The 20979-nt window shown below is 36.3% G+C and overlaps 1 protein-coding gene across 4 annotated transcripts in view; it reads left to right on the top strand.

Annotated features, from left to right (window-relative positions):
• ARL15 (ARF like GTPase 15) overlaps window positions 1-20979 on the top strand; it is a 215609-nt gene that overhangs the window by 102364 nt on the left and 92266 nt on the right. Inside the window, exon 7 of one of the 4 annotated variants that reach the window (XM_086769814.1) lies at window positions 6775-6895. The exons of the other annotated variants lie outside the window; for them this stretch is intronic. Coding sequence (XP_086625940.1) covers window positions 6775-6819 — 45 coding nt within the window. The 3' untranslated portion in view covers window positions 6820-6895. Of the gene's footprint in view, window positions 1-6774; window positions 6896-20979 lie in introns of those variants that run through there. 4 annotated transcript variants of the gene reach the window in all.

Raw genomic sequence — 20979 nt, 5'->3', positions numbered from 1 at the left:
ATATTTTGCAAAACTGGCCTCAGGAAAGTTAAAATTCATAATTGTATTTCTGTCCTTTCCACTCCATTTTGTTCTCAGACACACAGAATCTGAGTTAGAGATCTCAGTTATAAATTGCTGTACCAGACACAGCTGGAGTTACATCTGGGACTACACTGCCCCTTTCTTCCTGATTTTTAGGCAGAGCAATGTCTGGATCTTTTCATGCGTCTTACTCCCAGTACTTAGGTCTTTAACTGAAATAGTAGTGTAGTATTGGAGCATGTCAGTCTTTTAGTGTATTTGCTTGTCGTCTTTGAGGTAAGGAAACAGTCTGCTAGTCATTTCACAGGAATTTAAGCATTGGTAGATTGTCAGCTACAACCACAGAGCTAATGGCCATCTAATTATCGGTGATTTCAGTGAGAGTTTGACTCTGAAGCAGGAATTAAGAGCTTAATAAAAAAATTTGGACAAACAGAAGAGAAAACAAGGCTGTGGTCTCTGAACTGGTGGTATCACCCTAATCGTTGACTATTCGTATTTTTCTCCTTTTCCAAGATGGCTCTGATTCAACCAACATCACGGTGCTTTTATATGCGTAGACCCTGAAGTATGCAAATTAAAGCACTGTGGTATCAATCATAAGAACTGTGGTCATAAGAAGTCCTGCATCATATGTTACTGTTATGGTCACGTTGTTGTTTTCTCCATCTAGAGAAGTTACACAAATCATTTAAGCAATATAGTAGTATGTCATTTTTCTAGTCATGAGGCTTTATAGTTATTTCGACTTCTGTGTTCTGAAAAGTACAATTTTAAGTGTTCTGAGAACCTGCAATGAGTAACTGATAATGCTTGAGAATACTGTATGTATTGTCTCTGGGCATTGTGATCAGGCAATGAAGGAAGAGTTGACTTGCCCTGCTTAGAATTATCAGTCAGGGACTCACTGTGTTAGTCATTTGACTAGAGTATGTTGAATACTGAAAAAATGTGCCAAAGCTTATTAGGTTATTTTAGTGTGACTTAAAATTAATCTTGTTTTTTGAATTAAGATTGAATTTATATTTGAAATACAACTTTTAGTATACTCGCATAACCTATCAGGTGTAACATGTTTGACAGTAATACTGCAGATTAATTGAAAGAGTGGTGTTGCTCTGACACGTGAGTGTTATCATTCAAAACCTTTTTTGACCCTTTGAAAAAGATTTTGGTTTATTTGATATCAGTCTAGATTTTCTTTTATGGTAAAAATTTGAAGTAAGTATAGCACTCTGAAGTTCTGAAATGGCATTCCTGAGTTACCCAAGACCTAGATACAGAATCTCCTGATTAGTTATGTTATAAAGAAATTACTCTGCATACTTCATTGTGCATTTCAGTATGATTATTTTGCTAGTATACCCATTGAAAACCGTAATTATCTCTATCCTGTGGATTTAAAACTATTGTTACTGTTTATATTATTTCAGTTGTTTCCGTTTATTTTGCTTGACTGCGTGTTCTTAATGGAGTTCTAATTCATCTTGTGCACACACACACAAAAAATCCTATTTAGAAGTATTTCAGAATTAATAATTTATAATGTAGGTACTAATATTCAGAATATAAGTGTTAATATACAGAATGTAAGGGCTAATAGATAACGACTCTTTAATTTTATATTAATAGGCAAACAGTAGTCTCAGCTAGTTTGTATAGTGGAGTTTGCAAGCTTTGATAAAATTCTGTGTTTTTCCAAACATGAAAAAGAAAACTTTAAATCTGATTCACAGCTCTCTTTTTGGAACCCTAATTGTTGCTTCATCAGTTACTTTGTCTTAACTTAGACTGATAAGGCTCTTCACGAGTCAAGTTTGTGGGGTTTTGTGAAGATTGATATAAAGTGTTACTGCTGAAAAGTGTGGCAATCCTATACCTATTAAAGGAATTTGCAGCTTGTGCTCCACAAAAGACTCAGCAAGAAACCAATGTAGTTCTATAGAAATGCAGGAAAACTCTGCCTGCAAAACACCACAGGATTCCACAAATTTAGCATTTTTCAGCTGGCTGCACTCTGGACAACTGCTCTCCCTGTGCAACAGTAATAGATTTGAGCAGGGCCATCAGTCTCACAACCTCTATCAAATTTTTCTCTGTTGCGTCTTAAGGCTTTCCTTAGATGGATACTTTGTGCACTGCTTGGGTATACAGAAGTGTTTTCTTATCTGCAGCTTTTTTTTTTTGCTGGGGCAGATGTGAACAATTATTCATCACCATGATGTTTATAATTATCTTATTTGAAGCACTCTGAAAGCCTTAATTTCCGGTGATAAGAGAAAATTTGAAGTCTGTTCTTATTGACAAAATTTCTACTTCATGACTATTGAAAGTAGTTGTCTTTCAAAAAGAGTTTGAGTTTGTCACCTTGTTATTTAAAACCTCTCTGATTTTAAATTGAGTTTCTATATAACGGCCCTTTTAGTTAGAATACTTACTGTTTCTACAGAGGAAGAGTTGCAGATACTACCATTACAACCTTTCTGTTCATGGGCTTTGAGGCATTAAACTGTAACTTCCAGAACCAAAACTTTATCATCATACTTTTCTACGCCAGGCATGGATCAATAGCAAAAAGCTTCCAACAACTCCATATTACTTCTCTTTTAAATTGTGCACTGGGTACTGGATCCTTCGAGATTTTATTGTGCAGTGTTTTAGGGCCATAACAACTTTTTTTTTTTTATATTACATAGCAACTAGGGAAGTGGTGTTATTTACACATAGTATCAAAAGTTTTGTCTTGGAACAGCCAAGCCACATGTCTCTTGTAGTCTGTCTGTGAGGCTGGCAGGCTATTGTTAGAAAAGATAAGGTTTGTTTTTGTCATGCAGTAATAATCTTCTGCTTGTCTTTGCAGTCCTGAGTATTTCATCTTAAATTTAAGAGGCAAAAACAAGAGAGAAGGTATGAAGAAGAGGAAAGCAAACTAGAGTCCTAGAAAATTCCTTTTCTTCTTTTTCCCCCATGAAACTAGTTCTTCAGAGAAAAGAATATTTACAGACATTGTGTGCCAGCTATTGTCACCAAGCATTGAGTGGGAAGAAGAATGCTAAAAAGCACAAAACGAGAGCTATGCTTGCCTACTTGTCTCCCGAAAAGAATTGAAATTGTTGGCATTTGGGACTCCTTATCAGCAGCTCAGAGCCTCACCTGTCTATGGTGCTCTGTAGATCTGCTCCAGTGACCATCACCCCTTACAAATGTGTATCTGAGACCAATTAAAGTTTTACTAAAGAATACTGAAAAAAATCAGGTACGTGTGCGTCATGCAGTTACTGAATTCTTTAAAGATAAAAACAAAGGCCTCCACAGAAGCAAATTAAAGCCCCTGGGAGCTGACATGGTTATTGAAAGCTTTAACAGAGATGCCCTGCCATAGAAACCTACTTTCCTATTGTCATTCATTTTGGTGTCTGAAAAGGAATTTATGATCAAAGTTTTGTTTGAGCACAACGTAATGGCACAGTTAAGCACTCAGATTAGATTTTGGCAAAGTTAGCCAGGGATTTGGGTCTTTTTCGTTTTTACATGGCACTCATCCTGCAGTGAGAAAAATGTTGTACCCCTTAATGTTTACCTCCTTAAAATAAAATAAAAATGCCTAGGTTGGAGTTTTAAGGCTACTTTGAATCATAGCTCCGTTTTAAAAAAAAAAGAAGTGAAAGAATTTGTTTAAGATACTTTTCTTAAGTTATGTTTGATATGTGCTTCTTGTTTTGTATCTGCTCCTATTTAATGATAAACTCTGATCTATACCATCTTTTGTGGGTGACATCTCACAATGTAAACAAAATTAAAGTGGTGTATTTAAAATATTTCAGTTCGTAAGATGCTTCTATGTATAAAGTTTGCAACTTGATGACTCTCCAGAAAAACCATTGAATGCCTACTGTCAAATTTTTCAATTGCTATTGGCAGAAAGAAGTTATATTTTTGAAAATTAATATACCATAATGTAATTATTTTTCATGATTCAAGCTAATTAGTGGTTGCTTCATTTGATAACACATACAGTTTGCTTTAATCCAAGGAAGGCTTTTAGGGAAGAGGAATTAAGATGAGAAATAACCGTTAACAGTGGGAGATGTCATTAGAATTATTGAGATGTTAGAAAACAGAGGTTCATTTCTTGTCTTTGTTGTGGGCTTGCTGTACAGTTGACTTGGTGGAAGTAGGCTATTTCTGCACTCCAGATTATGTCCATAGTCTTATAAGTGCTCTAGGATGATAATGACAATCTTATATTGAAAAATATAAGAATTACTTGGAGACCCAAGTACATGTGCAAGAAATGGTGATTTCTGTGATAGAAAAACAAAGCTCCAGAGATTGTGATGGTGAAATGAGTTACGTAAACTGATAAGAGGTTATTTAAAACACCAGTCAAGAAAAATATATGTGTATGGAGTTTCCTTAATATACAGTCATGCTGGTATACATTGGAATTTTAGAAGTAGCTTTAGAAATACTGTCTTGTGATGTGATCAAAGCAACAAGGGCAATTGGCCAACTTAAGTTTTGTCTTGAATGTGCACAGGAAATAGGAGTATTTGTCTAGTCCTATCTGAGGTTTGTCAAAAGAATGCCTTAGAAGCTAAATGATGGATTTACAAGACTGCCTTTGCCTTTGGAGTGCCTTGAAAGACAGAAAATACAATAGAGGTCCCCCTCTGGTGGTAGAGAGTTTCATGTTCAAGACATTGCAGTGTACCTAGATACTGACATAAAGTTGATAGAGTTTGAACATGTTTATGCAATAAAAAGCCACTATTACACAGTATAACCTGTTGCAAATCTACAGAAAGTGTTTTAAGTTGAAATGCGGTACAACTGAAGTTACGAGTTTCCTGTCTATTCATTTTAGCTGGCACGTAAGTAATTAATGTCAAGTGCCCAACAGAGAGTGTAAACTGTGTCGTCAGTTTGTATTATACCTAACCTGTGGCACTATGCAGCTTGTTATTTAGCCATTTCAGTGCAGTTTAAAAATCCTGTTCTGCTAGGCAACCCTTTGCATGTATCCTTTGTACAATATTTTCAATGTAATTAATAATCTGCTTAAAATATGGTCATATGCATGCCTGTCAGGAGGATTTCTTAAGTCCTTTTGTGGTGGGAAATGCTTGTACCAAATTTTGCATGTTTACTTTGAGTACTCATGAAGAAGAGTTAAAGTTTTAGGGGTACTGGAGACAAGAGAAGTAGATTATTCATGGTGAGAAATGGATACAGTGATCCACTATGGAGTGCACCATTAGGAAAATACAAATGAACAACAAAAGGAAAAGCCATCTTAAGTGAATCTAAGACCCACGTGAATTCCTGCTGCCTAGTGTGTTTATCCCAAGACCAATCTGAAATCTGTCGTTCTGGCAGCCCCAGCAGTGTTGTACTTTTTCCTCAACCAGTGATTGCCCGTCAGGAAGGGAAATAATTCTACTGTCTCTTTGCTGACTTCTTCCAGCTTTTCTTTTTCATGTTTGACTAGGTTAGAACTCACTCTTAGCTTCAGACTTAGTGTTCAATAAGATGGTGAATCAGTTCCTTGTTTTAAAATGTAATATGTGTTGTGGCTGATTATTTGCCTTCGTGTGTGTATATCAGTGTGTGTATGTGTGTAAAATAAAATGTAAGTGCTGACTACTTTTATAGAAGGCATGCCAAGGTTTTAGGTTCTGAGATGTATTCCAAAACTGTTTTATTACAGTACGGCAAATATTAAAGTAACTTTGATTAAGTACTTGGAATAAATATCTCAGGTAATTTCTGTTTCTTATTAATGTAACTAAGACACTATTGTAACTGTAAAGCGAAATCTTTTTATAGTTCATGTATTCATATACTAATAAGGGTATGAAAACAATTTACTGCATACAAAACACATGAAAATTAACTGTTTAAAATTAAGTCAAGCATTTATAAGAGTTGATTTTACTTACGCAGGCTTAATGTTGTCTCTGTGTACATCTAGCTGGTGTAAATGAGACAGAATGAGGTTTTGTTACCCTCAGAAATATAAATCATAAGAGGACTGTAGATCAGTCTAGGATGGTCATTCAACTAAAGCTGAATGGAATTTCTATAGCAAAGAAACAGCACCATCAGTCGAAGGAGTTTTCACCTTCTCTTAAGCAATGGGCATTCTTGGAATTCTTACAACATGTTTTTGTAGCTCTTTTTTTTCAAATGAAGAATTATAGCCAATGTTAATACTGTCTCCCTTCTTTCCCTTCCCCCCTGTATTTAGTATTGAGTTGAATGATTTTAATGCCGAAGATAGCAATTAGGCTTTTTGCCACAAAAACTGATTTTGATTTTTGTATTTTTTAAATACTTCTGGATTTTAAAAGGCCTTGCTGGTCATACTCAGTATAATAGCTCTCCCTTTTTAATCACCTCAGTTGTTTGTTTTTTTTTTTATAACTGTTGGTGTCTGTGGCAAATATTAATCCATCTCTATTGGAGTTTTTCTGTTTTGTTTACCTGTGTTAGATTTAAATTAAGAACAAGCATGACTTGTCAGCCTTCTGTTTTATACTTACCTTTCAAGATGGTCTAAGCTGTATCTGCCATTATCTGTTTTCTTTTGGCCAAGGAAGTTAAATATCGGGTGGCGTATTTTCTCATTAAACTATCACTAAAAATAAGCAGTTAGCGTTACAAATTAGGTTGTAGTTGCAACTTTTCTGATAATTTAATTTTGTTTAATTTTCTTTGAACCTACCAAATTGTTCTAACCATTTTCAGATAAGTTTTGAGGCTGACTGTTCAGAACTTGATTATATGCCTTAACTCTATATACTGGATATTAGTGTAAACTAATGAAGAATAGAGTTGACTTGAAAATTTGGCTACTCCTATGTGCATGGTGAGTTCAAAATTATCCCTGTTTATACAGCTTTTGGCAATTTAAGCAATGTGTTTTGTCACCTGCTTTGCTGTCTCATGAAGCACTGGAACATTTATGAAGAAATAGAAAATATGACTTTGGATGCTTGATGTCTTATAAATAAATGCACATATTGATAGTGACAGATTGCTAAACTTGGCTTTAGACACTTAGCGTGTTTCTTGCCAAAAGTAATCCAGATGTGCATAATTTATCCGCCTGCCATATGTGCACTGACATGTCTTTCTATAATCAACTGTCTGTTGAGTATTGTTAAACAGTTAAATGTTCTTTATCAACTATCTTTTTGAGTAATGCTAATAAGTACTTTAAGGAGTTGAGGAGCACCAAGACCATAAAAACAGCTTTCTTAAACTGAGGAAAGCAACTTTAGATTTTTGATTGTCCAGAAGGCATAGATGTTCAGAAAAAAATCATTGGTAAAAGAAGTTTTCATAAAGACCATTTTAGGTGGTGTTACACAACTAAGGAGGATGCATGTTTTATGTAATCTCATTATGATGGGACAGATCTTTGTTGTGACAGTGTAAAGGAAGTTGCTATGGAATAATAACATTAATTAATAAGGAATTTTTTTTTTGTATGAGATGCTTGTTGGAAGGAGAAAATGAACTTAACTTGACAAGCAGTAACCAAACATGTCCCAGCATTAAGTAGAGAAGGAGTTGTAGGAGGACATTTTTGTCATTTGGAATATTTCATCATATCATTGGAAGAAACAGCTCGCATTTCATGGTGTGTTTTGCACTGTTTGTTTTTCAGCTGTCTTCAGAAAGTTGTGTACTGATTGGCAGTATTACATGACCTGCATGGAAAAGTTCCTATACAGAAGGAGTTTTCTGTCCAAGGAGTTCCCAAAATTTTGTTTGCAAAGGAAGCAGTGATCCACGGAAATATTCCGCCTTTGTTTCCTATAAGAATATTAACATAATCAGTCTGGCTTTCATCAGTCTTTGGGTCAGATCCTAGTGTTCACCTTAGAGATGTATAGGAAGGTGTGTAGTGGTCATGTAGAGCAAAAAAGTGTCTCATGATGCTGAGTTTCCCCTGAGGAGAAGGGCGTCTGGCTCAGTCTGATGTTCCTGTGTATACAGGTAAGTATTTATCCCTACAGTTATATAGATATCTATCTGTTGTACATAGGCCTGCCTTTGTAGCAGTCTGCTTAGGTTTTTGAACTCCCCCCCCAGCAGTTGCATAACTTGTGGCATGACTAGCAGCTCTTCTTCATCATCCTGGGAGGTCTCAGTCATGACCTTTCCAACATGCTCGTCTTCTTCATTAAGATGAGAATAGGCATGCATAAGCTGTTGAGAAGACCAACTCTGTGATGCTTATTTCCATAAGGTCATCCAAATTTGAGCAAATTGTCTTGGTTTGTACAAGGAAAGAAGTAGCATGCCTACATAATGTCCTTAAAATGAGTTACCATGCTAGACACAGTAATGCAATGTTATGCTGCTGAAAAATGCTACTATCCTGTTAGAAACCATCTTTGCTGAAAGGGTAGAATGATGCTCCAGCTTTGTAGGAGCATGCTCCCAGTTTGTAGACTTTGCTGCTTAAATTGTAAGATATCAACTTACCTCTCTAACCAATGCACATGATCTTAAACAGAGATACCAATTCAGTGTTTTGAAATGTTACACTGCTGTAGTTATAAAAGGTATAGGCTGTGTGGATATTGTATGGCAGACTATCCTCAAGCATATGCTGGTGGTAAGCAGGAAAGTTAGGAGGTTTCTTCAGGGAAGTTTGTTGGATATTAGTGAAAGCTTCAAATCTTCTGAAGTTCCTTAGTTAAAAATGCTTGTTGATCATGGATTAACATTGATGCTGCTTGAGCTTCTGTGCTTACTAAACCATGCTACAGCTGCTCTACGAGGAACTCTATCCTTTCAAAACAAACCAAACCCCAAAATCAAAAGTCTCGGTTGTGTTCTTAGCTGCTTCTAGGAACTGATCGTCATCATATTGAGCTGTTTCCTAAAGTACACAGTTTTTGCGTGATTTTTTTGAAAGTTACTTTACTACTTACTTGTCTAATGAAAAACTAGTAGTGTGCAAAAAACAAGGAAGCACACTTTCTGTTTTGTCTTTGTTCTTGATGAAGGTGTAGCTTCTTACACTTGATAAGCACAATGGTATCTCAGTATTACATAGCCAACCAGAAATTTGCACCGTGGATAACTCTCCATTCCCTGCAAGGAATATTTCAATGATTATTCCTTGTAATATAAGTTTTCTTCAGTACTGTAACTTGTCATTTTTGGAAATTTGGGGTTAGGAAATAATCTTCAAATTTTCAGCGCATTGTTTTTCTTGTTCTTGGTGGTTTGCCCTTTGTTCTAAACCTTAGTAAAACAGTGAATGTGATTACCTCCATCCCCATCCCCTCGCCTTATTTAAAAAAAACCCCACACATATCCACCAAAACCCATTTTCATTTGTAATATTCCTTCAGGCCTCGTATTTCAGGGATTAATTCACTGCTTTATTAATCGACATTCAGCATAGTACCTGACTTCAGCTTTATAATAATTTACTAAAATGTGCTCTTTGTTATTTGATTGCTTCAGTTTAAGAGAACTATCTTTGTAAAGAATTCCAGGTAAGAAAATACGTATTTGCTTTTTAGAAAATACTGATGTAAATCTTAAACTATGTATTGATGCTTGCACTTTTAAATACTAAGGTATTTTACATTGCCCATATCTTAGCTAGTTTTATAAACCTCTGAGAAGCCTTCAGTCTTCACAAGCCACTGACACACATGGCTTTTATGAAAAAAACTTTTTTTCTCTGATTACTTATGTCCCGAACCTGCTAGAGCTGTCATTGTTTGCCACAGAATTATGCTCCAGAATCTTTGTTTTTAATTTTCTTTCTTAAACTGTTGCTATCTCAATTCTGGGAGCCAGAAACTCTTTTAAAAAAGGTACAGAGCTTAATAAATGTTACTACATTATTACATTACATGACCATCTGAGAATTAAGGATTGTAGCATTTTGAAACTCTACTGTTGATCACTTCGTCAGTATCAGTGACATTTTGGCAACTTCTAACACGATAGTTATGTCATTCCAGATGTTTTCTGGTAGGCATGAAAAGGCAGATTGCAGAGGAGGGAAAAGATCGTTCAAAATTAACCCTGATATGTGCATGCATGTTTATGTACACCCTCCGTACTGTGCTGCAGCGAATGTCAACTGAAATATTGTGTATCTGTGCACTATATTTATACATCCCAGCAGCATTCAGTCATTTTAGTTTGTCTTCAGTTACATTTACTGAAAGACTGATTAACATACTAGAAAAGTGGTTTTGGCCAAAGAAGAGCTAGCCTGACAACTGGACTCTTTCATAACATTTCGATCTATCTATCTTGCTAAAGTAGACAAGACCCTAGATTCACTATAATTTGAAGGTTAGTTGAAAAGATTAAAGGTGATTTGTAAATGGAAAATGGCAACTTTGCTCTTTTGGATTCTAAACACATCTGGTCTAGTGTTCCTGTTGTTGAACGTTAGGTTTGCCAAGACTTGTTGCAGACTTTGTAGAACAGTAATAATAAACCTGTTCAGAGAATTTAAAAGAACTTGGCATGCCATATGACAGGTTCTTGAGTAGTTCTGTCAGGAGCCAAGTGTACTGTAATAGACCCCTTTTAAATTGTTGGCTTACATGAAAACTGGAGATGTCTGCATTTTCTCCTTCTTTCCCCCCTCCTCCCCTGAAGTACAAAAGGCCGATGAATTTATTAAAATGCTTCTTTAGTGTATGTTATTGAGCTGTGAAAGAGACTGATAGATAAACATTGTTGTAAGTTTGCAGATGCACTCTCATTTATGCCTGTAGGCAAGATAAATTTATCTACTTATGTTAGAGGAGCCTTTAATCAGATAATCTGTTATTGCAAGTAGTTTAGATCATGAGGTGAGTAGTTTTTAAACAGGCCTTTACAATGTGTGTAGACTTTACTGCTCCTGTTCTTTATCATGAGAAACATAAAACACGATCAGGTATAAAGAACATAAGCAGTATCCTTTTCTCTCTTACCTTCAATGCAGTGTATGTAACTGCAGACATATACAATATTTCTAGATCAATATACAGCCCATAAAATATTGCTCATTAGATTATAGAGAAAGGAACAGATCCAGATGTTTGGATAATAACATCCTTCTAGAGAAGTAAAAAAGTGGCAGAAGGATCAAAATACATACAAATAACAGTGCATGAAAAATCTGGCCTCATATACCTGGAGGTGAAGGAGATTGAGGTTATAATAGAGGTCTAAGCTTGTTACATACAGCATGAATTTTCATGTGCTGAAAAGATCTCTGCCTCTATAAAGAGTGAGTTATCTCACTGCAATGTACAGATTTGTACTAATCTTCAGATCGGATCTTTGTACTAATCTTATGGAATTCACACTTTAGACAAGGAAATTTGTGGTTCAGTACAGGGAGGGCTTAATCACCTTTGACACTGACATCCTCTGTTGCTATACTGGAAAGGGTGTGCTTTTCTGAAAGTATCTTCATCTTATTCAAGATGTGGCAGGAAGTGCATGACACAGAGATACTTTAAGTGGTTGGGCACAAATTCACTCTGAGGAGAAATCCTATGTTCATGCTTCTTTCTTGCATACAGGCCAAGCATTTAATGGGTTCCAATGCAGGATTGTATAGTTGAGCCAAAAACTTCTAGGGCAGAATCACTTCAGTCTAGCCATGTGGTTCATCTTGTTTTTAATCTTCTCTCCTTTCCTCTCTCTTTGAGGGAGAGGTCACTAAGGAGGGGATAGCTCAGAAGTCATCCAAGAAATCCCAGACCCTATTTATCTCTGAGAATCAATCTGTTGGTTTTTTTTTATTATTATTATTATTATTTGCAATGATTACTGCTTAGTAGACTTAACAATCTTTTTTTTTTTCCCAATATTTTAAAATCTATTGATTGAACCAAGCAGAATCCCCTAATGCTGCCAAGAAAGTTTTTTATGTGTTTTTTTTTGTTGTTGTTGTTGTTGTTGTCATTTTGGGTGTTGTTGGGAGGTTGGTTGTAGAGTTCTTTGGTTTTAATTTTTTAAGCCACTGGAAACTCAGCTAGTGACAGGGAAAATCACATTGTTATGCCAGTAATGAGTGTTTAACATTATGACATGCTGAAGGAAACTGCTTTCCACCTTAACATAGAGAGAGGAGTAGACAGCTAGGAAAGGAACATGAAAAGCACAGGAGGTTTTATAGGATTAAGAGAGTGCTTGAGGACCAATCACCTAATGTGCTCATCGTAGTTAATATAAAAGGAGAAACATGAGGAGAAGACCAAGCAAGAGTAGTAATCTATAGCAATTGTAATTAAGGAAAAAAAAACTGCTCATGTGTCTCCTCTCAGAGATCTCTAATCATTTGGCAATCTATGGTAATTTTTTTTAATACAGTTTTAAAAAAAAATGTCCACTATCAAGTTCCCTTTCCTCACCTAGAATAAATTAATGTTATCAAAACATCTAGGAAAATAAAGACCAGTTAACAGGCCTCCTATTCTTTCATCTCTCTAACCCCCAAACCTCCTCTTTTTTGGTAAAATGTAGAGTACTGCAGACTTTGGGCAAATTGAGCAAGATTTTGCACTGAGGCAGAAAGAACAGACATGAATGATGGGAACTGAATCATGAATTCCAGACTTGTGAATGTAATCCAGTCCATTCAAGAAGTTTTTAGAGTAAGACTAAATATATCTTTCAGTGTGAAATTCCCCTGAATTTCAATAGCATTAGCTTCTCTTAACATTATTTGTAAAGGAAATCTACTCTTCTATGAAAGGTTCTCAGGACCATTTTTAAGGCTTCTGAAAGTGAAGTAAAATACAAAAGTCTTTGGCTCAGGTTTAGAAAATGATGGGGAAAAAAGTTTTCTGAAGAAATCAGTCAATCTTATCTGTTGCAATTGTGCAGCTGTGTGGCTCCTCTCTGCCTGGCTCTGCTGAGGAGAAGAGGAGCAGCAGCTGGATGGGTGTGAGAAAGCATCTCTGCTTAGGTTCCCTTTCAAAAATAAGGATGGGATACAGAACTGAACTGAGGAGTTTGGGTGCAATGATCAAAGCCTGGAGTATATGTTTCAAAAAACTTTAGTTAGCTTAATTGCTGTATTATCTTTGACTGCTTTCACAGTGCAGCTGAACTGGGGTGGTGGAGAGGGGAAATACCAAACTATCACCAGACCCCAAGTTTTAAAATAGTTTCTCTGTTGTTTTGGCTTTCATTTGGTTTTATATGTGTGATGGTAAATAGACAGGAGGCATGACTTGTCTGGTGATATTTCTGACCCTGTAGTTCTTTCCCTCGATTCCTGTGTCCTGTCTTCTCTCCCACATCCTTTTAATCATACTCTAATCTCATTTTTTTATGGAACATTCTTTTATTTGCTAAAGGAGTGTATTCTGTGCTCGGTGAAGCTCAGTATCAACACCAAAGTAGTACCACTTTTAAGTTTCACTTGGTTGCTAAGCTGTTTCCTTCTGGCTGTCTCCTCTGTATGAGAGCCTGTTACAGTGCTGCTGCTTTGGCTGGTTTTGTGGAGATGCAATGTCTCAAGTAGGCAGATGTTTCTGAGGTATGGAGAGCAGGCTTATTGGGCTCTATAAACAAAATCTTTTAGTGAATGTTTAACAGATTCTTCAGGTTTCTAAAGAATGTTGCAAACCTAATGCTTTATCTTTAGTATTGTAAAAAGCAAGTGTTAGTAATGGACATTTTATTGATTTAGCTGTATCACTCTGAAAAGTAAGGTGTAAAAGTGGTCTGTGAAGAAAACCCAACTGAAAGTTAGGAAGCTTTACTGAGAGTATTAAGAAGTAGTCTAGCTTTAGACTGGCATCATGGTTACTTCTATTAAATAGGATAAAATATACCTAAACACTCTCACATTTAGCTTTATTAAAATATGAAGTGCAAGACTAAGTAATGCACCCATTTACTATCCAGAGAGAAGTGTTTTGGCTGTCTTCTCTGCCACGGAATGGTGATCTTCATACAGCCTGGGCTTCTTTAAGGGGTAACTTCTTGGGTTCTTGGCTTTTCTGTAGACATGAAGAGAGGGATGGTGAGATGTAACTCAAATACAAGTATTTAAACCCCTAACCCAGAATCTTCTGTGCAAGGTGAGTTTTGAGATTTTATTTTTCTGAAGGAAAGGGCTTGACCAAGTTTAAAGGCAGTTAATGAGATAATTTTTTGAATCCTTAATAAGATGAAGGGTGGAAAAACTTTATTTTTATGGTTTTAAATTTGTTTTCAAAAGAAAATATTCTCCCTTTTTAAGACAGTCTTGATCTTTCTCAGCCTCCATCTTTTTTTTTTTTTTTTTTAATATGTTTATCCCTGATTTGTTCCTCTCTCTCAATTAGGATATCTTCAATCTTGCTTCCTAGGACAGAAATCTTCATTGAGCTGCCTGCTTGTTTTGAGCATAATTCTGAAAAATGAAGGGGCAGAGGTGTAAGCATGATCTGCTTTACTGTTAGTTCTGGATTAGTGATCCAAGCTTGGAACAAGACTTGGTTAGTAAGGTGAAAATGGAAATGTTTCTATATGAAAGCAGTGTTTTCCATGTTTTTTTTGACTAATAAATCTACAATCATAATCAGATCAAGAGAGCAAAACTAATTTTAAAGGTGTAGTTTCGTCAGTTGTTTGAACTGGAACAGGGATTGCCATTGCCTGCAGGAGAGGAGGAATGCACTTTGTTGGTCTGGCAGGCTCCACAAGTCATCTTCCCCTGCCCTGCTTGTGAGGCTGATGGGCAGTTTAGAGCTTGGTAAGGTGTATGTGTAATTTATCTTACTCTTTTCAGAAGCCGTTCATTTAAAATGCAGAATGTGAATTAGTTTCATTTCCATGTGATGTAAAACTAAGAAAATAAAAAGCATTCAAAATTCTCATCAAGCAAGCAGTTTTCAGGCTCCCACCAAAGAAAAGTAAAAATATCAATAGCTCAGTATGCTAAATAAGAAATAGTGTGTTAAATCAGACAAAGATTGAAAGTATGTCTACACAGTATTTTCTAGGCAGCTGCAGGCAGACTATGACTGTACTCCGAGCAGACCAGGAGTCAGGCAGTCGTGTCAGTGTGGCACTGAGCTTGGGATGTCTTGACACTCCGCACACCGCTGCAAGTGCTCTCCTCTTGGTCTGCAGTCATGGCTCAGCTCTACGTGGCTGAAGCTCAGGAAAAGGAAGCTCAGGTCTGCCTTCAAGATAGATTTTTGAGATACCTATATAATGGTCATTGTGATACACTAATACAAAATACATACTGTAATTTGTGATTATATTTCTGTGCATGTTTCCACAGAGCAGAATTAAGATCACATTAATTTAGGCGTGTCTTGGCTCAACTGAAAGATGGAGCCACTGTATTAATTAATGTCATTAGCTTTATACACACTACACAGAGACTCTTTCGGCTACTGGTCGCTAAGCCTGTAATTATTAATAGAGAACAACATTACGCTGTATTCAAAGAAACAAATATTCTGCGAAGTACAGAACTGGCAGATGAATGGCAATGCTGCCTCAACACTCACAGTGCAGTCACTTGTGAAGTGAAACTCTCCTGTGGCCTGAATGCAGGGCTTGGTACTGTGCCTGCTCCTGCTCTCCAGCCTACCTGCAAGGTGAAGATGCATTTTACAGAGAGATTGCAGGATGACTGCAGTGTGAAAATGTTAATTTTATTTATTTCTCCTAAATGCCTTCTGGAGTTAAAAAAGTAGCTATGCAGGAAGCTTGGTCCTTCATTTTGGAATGTCAAAAGAACACAAATAAGTTTGTTTTATTACTGTTTTTCTTGGTGCTTTTTGAAAGCTGTCATTACTGTTGTTTTTGGTTTTGTTTTTTTTTTTCCTAACTGTAATTCCTATTTTGAGGAGTTTTAAAGTCATTGGGCTGGTGCTGGGTTTAGCAGCCTTGACAAGATTTGCAAGGAGATGACCAAAATCTGGAGATGCACATTTAGGGAAGAAAATGAGTATTGTGTTATATTAGTTGATCTAGTTTGCTGTCATGTGGCATCACTGCAAGCATAGGTGCCTTGTGATGTGATGGGCAGCCTGCAAATAGCTAATTAACTCTGATATCTGTTAATTAGTGCAAGTAAATCTTATAATGAAGCTTTGAAGAGATCATCTGAAGTAGATGAAAGCTGAGGCTTTACTCAGTGTCAGGGCCTTGATGTTAATTATTGAGTCCTGTGACCCAGTAAAAGGAAGACTCAGTGATAAGGTAGTCTTATTATAGGAACTTCTATTGTTGCGCTGTTTTGCAATTTGTGTGAATTGTATCACCACCTCTGTTTCACTATTGCTGTACTTCAGCACATAATGTAAGATAATTAGACCAAAACCTGAAGAATGGCACCCATTTTTTATGCTTAAAACACAGTTAAATACAGCAATGAGCTGTTCTAAAGAAAAATTAAAATCTTAAAATAACATTTTTGAATACAGAAATTAATCTTCCGTTACTAGAAAAGCTCTTGACTTTTTTTCCCCTGGAATTTTGAGGTGAAGCTCTCTGTGTCAGGCAGTATTTCCATTTTATCAGCTTAAGCTTCTAGATGTGAGGAGTAATAATTTGTAAGCTAAGATATGAGTTAATTGTTGGGGGTTTTTATGCTTTGTAATTTCCTTATTCTATAAAAGCACACATTCCAGGTTTTATAAATGAGTAACATAATGTTAAAAAATTGCTATTAACAGTTCTTCAAGTGTCAGATTTTATTGATTAGGAAGACTGAAATGGAACACTGTCAATCCCACATAGACATTGTGATGAAAAACATTTATAGGCTTTGTTGAATTTAAAGAATTTATGTATTTTCCACAAATATAAACTAATAAGGATGAGAGACTGTAGGTCATCTTTACTGGAAACTCCTGATGATACGTGGTGTCTGCTTTCTGTGACCTAGTAATTTGAAACGGAAATTTTTTTTGTGAATCTAGTTGTGTCTTCTTTATAGGAGCTTAATTGGTGCATGCTAGACAGCAGAAGATTAGTCTTGCAGCTCTGAAGTTAAACACTTTTTGATAATGGCTGTCTGATCAGACTTCTTGCATTCTTTCGCCTAAATAGACTCACTTCGTTAAATTGGAGGTGATGGCCACATGAGATGCTGTTGGAGTTTCTGATTTTTTTCAGGATTTTATATTCAGTGCAGATGTCAAAGGAGAAAGTTGTTCCAGAAGAGTTAGAGAGTAATAATAAGTTTAATGGACTCCGATTTTTGAAAGCATTTATTTTAAAATCTATTTAGAGTGATGTCACAATGTAATTTATTAAATTGCATTGCTGAATAGAAATGATCTCTGAACCTAAGTTCTCAACACTCATTGCCAAAAGGTGGGTTAAAGGACCTAATTGCTAGCTATGGAATTGGTCCTAATTTACAGGTATAGCAAAAGATTAATTACATGTTTTGCTAGTTTGGTAATTGGAAATATACCATAAAATCAATGCTGTCTTCAAGATAACTTTAATCCACAGAAGTTGTTTATTCATCTTTCGCCTATACAAGATGATAATTTTATTTTTTAAATAACCACATAAAAATGTTTATTGTAATATATTAAAAATATATTTTTATGATGATTACTACTAGGAGGCAGTGCACATTAAGGTGGCTAGCAATGGCAACACACTTGCACAGAATAAATGTAGATACTGTTGGTAATAAGAATTTTTTTTTTTACACACTATTTATAATTTCTATCTATTATTGCAGATAAAAGGCATCACTGTAGGAGATTTTTAGATGTTAAAAAATGCTAGAGCAATTTGTCTTGCAGGCATGCAAAATTCGCTAAGGAAAACTGAGTTTGTTTAAGTTAATTAAGCTAGTTTGTATGGAGTAGATTATAACCAATGGCAAAACAGAGACTGTCAAAATATGGCAGTGGAATTTCCTAGTAGAGTGGACTGTCTTGTACAATGAAGAGATATTGAAACTTGTGCTTTATTCTTCTTTCTCGTAAACTGGGCTATATATGACGATAGTCCAGCCTTAAGGAATGTTGTAGAATATGGCCCGAGTTACATACCTTAACTGTATACAGAAGAACAGAGAAATGCACCCAACAAAAATGCTGTTTAGCGATATGTGTGATTTATGTGGGTTAGCCATGGCTGTGTCTCCTTTTGTTCCATGCACAAGAAGCTGAGATACGAGAGGCACCCTTTGCTAAGGCTGTGGCTTCATCACATCTAGGAGCTCGCACTGTGAAAGTCATGATTATTTTCTAATTGTTCCTGGCTGGTGACTCGGGCATTGTTTGTCCCCAGCTTGTTCCTGAGACCTGTTTATGAGGCTGAGGAAGCAGGCTAGGATGGAAAAACTCCTCTGAAATAGGATAACCATGTCGTCTGACGTGGGAGAGTAGAGTAACCATGTTAAGTAGGATAACCATGTACGTTATGAGCACAGGGATAGGGTTGTTTCTCTGCCTCTCTGCAGTGCATGAGTGGAAAACTAAGTTTTTAACCAAATCCTCTCTGGAAAGATACAAACAGTTTTTAGCATACCTTCCTTACCTGCCTTCTCACTGTGTAACAAAGTATTGACTGTTTCCTCAGCTTTGTCCTCCAATTTCACCTGGTTTTATTTAACATGACATTGAAATATTTCCCCTGTACTAGCTGAAGATGGTTTGATGGGTTGCAGTTTCTCTCTGTGTAGATGCAGACTGGACCTGGGAACATTTTGCATTTCCTTAGCTATGTCCAAACTAAAAGTTCTACAAAAAATGTCCTGATTAACTTGATGCCAAAACCAGTGAGCTAATTCCTGGACACTGTTTCATAGTCGGTGTTCCAGAGGTTGTTCCCAAAGGCATTTTCTGTGAGGCCACTCTGTTTTGCCGACTAGAGCAGTTTACCACCCTAGACACATGTCATTTTGTACCAGTTGGCCTCGGTTCTCTGGAATGTACTCATGGACATGTTTAATTTACTGTTACAGATGTATCTGAAAAGTTTGCTGCAAAGGAACAATTTTGGCTAAAGAATTATGATGTGAAACTCTTCCTTGCTTGGTGACAGTGAAGTGGTAGTCACTAGCAACTTCATCTGAATATGTGACAGACAGCTCTGCGGGCATAGGTGAAACCGCTCATGTGTGCTCAGTTCTGTAGGCAGCAGCGCACATGGTGCTGCCCTTCTAACCTGCGTGATGCTTGCATGAATACTGTAGTCCTCTCAGCTCTCTGGTTCTGTCTACTGATACCTTGCGATTCTGCAAAGGCTCATAAAATATATGCAGATAATAATTTTATTTTCTTGCTCTTTTGGAAGTTACAGTACCTATTGCTGCATTTTCATTCGCTCATTTTAGTTCAAGTTTTCCCCCTTTGTTTCTCGTATGATTATCAGAATTCATGCATCCCAATTCAGATGAGCATAGAAATACCAATTTCTGAGACTCCTTCATACAAATACTTCTTAATTAACTTGTGAAAGATCTGCTTCAAATACATTAGACGTTAGGTATAAAACTACTTTTAAATCTCTTTAATATAATTTCTTTTAAAATATTAAACCTGGGACCATTCTAAGCAGCTTCTTAACCAAAAAGAATGAATGTGCATAGGTGTTTGCTTTCTTGTTTTTTGTTTGTAGGAAAACAAAAAGCAGTAGGGCTTGAGCTCCTCTGTACTTTTGCATGAGCCACTAATGTTATGTCCAAATACTGTCAATGCCTTGGCTGTAAAAGGAATTGCTGGCTTAAACTCTCAACTCTAAATAGGACCATTGTGAGTAAATTGGTCTTTGTGCAAGTTTTATATAAGCAAGAGTTAAGTCTTTGGTGTAATATAGCACCAGTTAGAAGTAAACAGGCTATGATTTCAGTGCTAGACACTGCCTTAAGGCAGAAGAAATTACACTGTCATGCAGAGGATATGTAGCTGCTGCTATTTTGGTGTTTGATTTCTTCATTGTCACATATTTGAAAGCTATCCAGGAGAGGAAGAAGTATAAACTAGCGAGAGAATAAAATGACCAGCTTCTGGAGGATAAAGGAGTGGGGAGCAGCATTTATACTGGAGCCATTTGTACTACTTGCAGCTTGCTTCTGTGTATCAGTTCATTCTTAGTGAAAGTATTGGCTCCCAAGAAGAAAATCCTTCCAAAATTGGCAATTATCAAAGACTTAAAGGGCTAAATGCTGATGATATGTTTTAGTAATCAGTCATGGTATTGGTTATCATCTGACTGATGGAAGTGCACTTCACCCTGTAAAAAACGTGTAAGTTAGTGATAGGTCTGGTTTGTAATGTACAACAGTAGTCATCTTGAGTTTTGAAGAAAATTCTTGGAAGTATCCAACATTGGAAAAAGGGTTGTTTGTAATAGTATATGAAAATATGTAAACATCACACGCGTCATTGTGTATTTCTTCAAAAGAGTCAGGGTTTTTAGTCCTAAATTTCTAAGTTGGAGATATGCAATTTATTAACAGGTTCTTTTAAATACAGTGCTGCTACTGCTAATGAATGAGCGAATGGCTGATGAACTTCTGGGAATATATCCATAATAAGTTGTAAAAAACCTGGGAGGTATTAGCACAAGGCGTATGTAATTGAAGCCTTCAGAAAGTATTAAAAAATCCTGGTAATAGCTGCGAATAAATCTCACTCAGGAAGTGAAATGTCTCTGACCTGCCCAAGAATGAAGTATAATCATATGCAACAGTATTCAAGATCACCTTGCCTATCTTGCCCAGATGCTTTCAAACATCTTGGTGGGAAAATAACCATGTGCATTCTTGCATAGAAAATGAGGCACCCCCACCCTACCCTACCCGAGGATGCTGGGACTAATTTGTAAGGAATGAGTAGCAGGGTTAATATATATATGTAAGTATGTAGGTACATGTAGACTAAGAAGGAAGCAGTAAATTACTGAAGAATATTAAGGAAAGGAGGAGATAGTTCTGATATGTGCAATGACATTAAACAATGGGAAGATAACACTATC

Source organism: Chlamydotis macqueenii, chromosome Z, assembly GCF_036417535.1.
Source record: "Chlamydotis macqueenii isolate bChlMac1 chromosome Z, bChlMac1.mat, whole genome shotgun sequence".
NCBI classification, from domain to species: domain Eukaryota; kingdom Metazoa; phylum Chordata; class Aves; order Otidiformes; family Otididae; genus Chlamydotis; species Chlamydotis macqueenii.
Note: the sequence above shows the minus strand (reverse complement) of the source record. Positions and strands in the feature narration are given on the sequence as shown.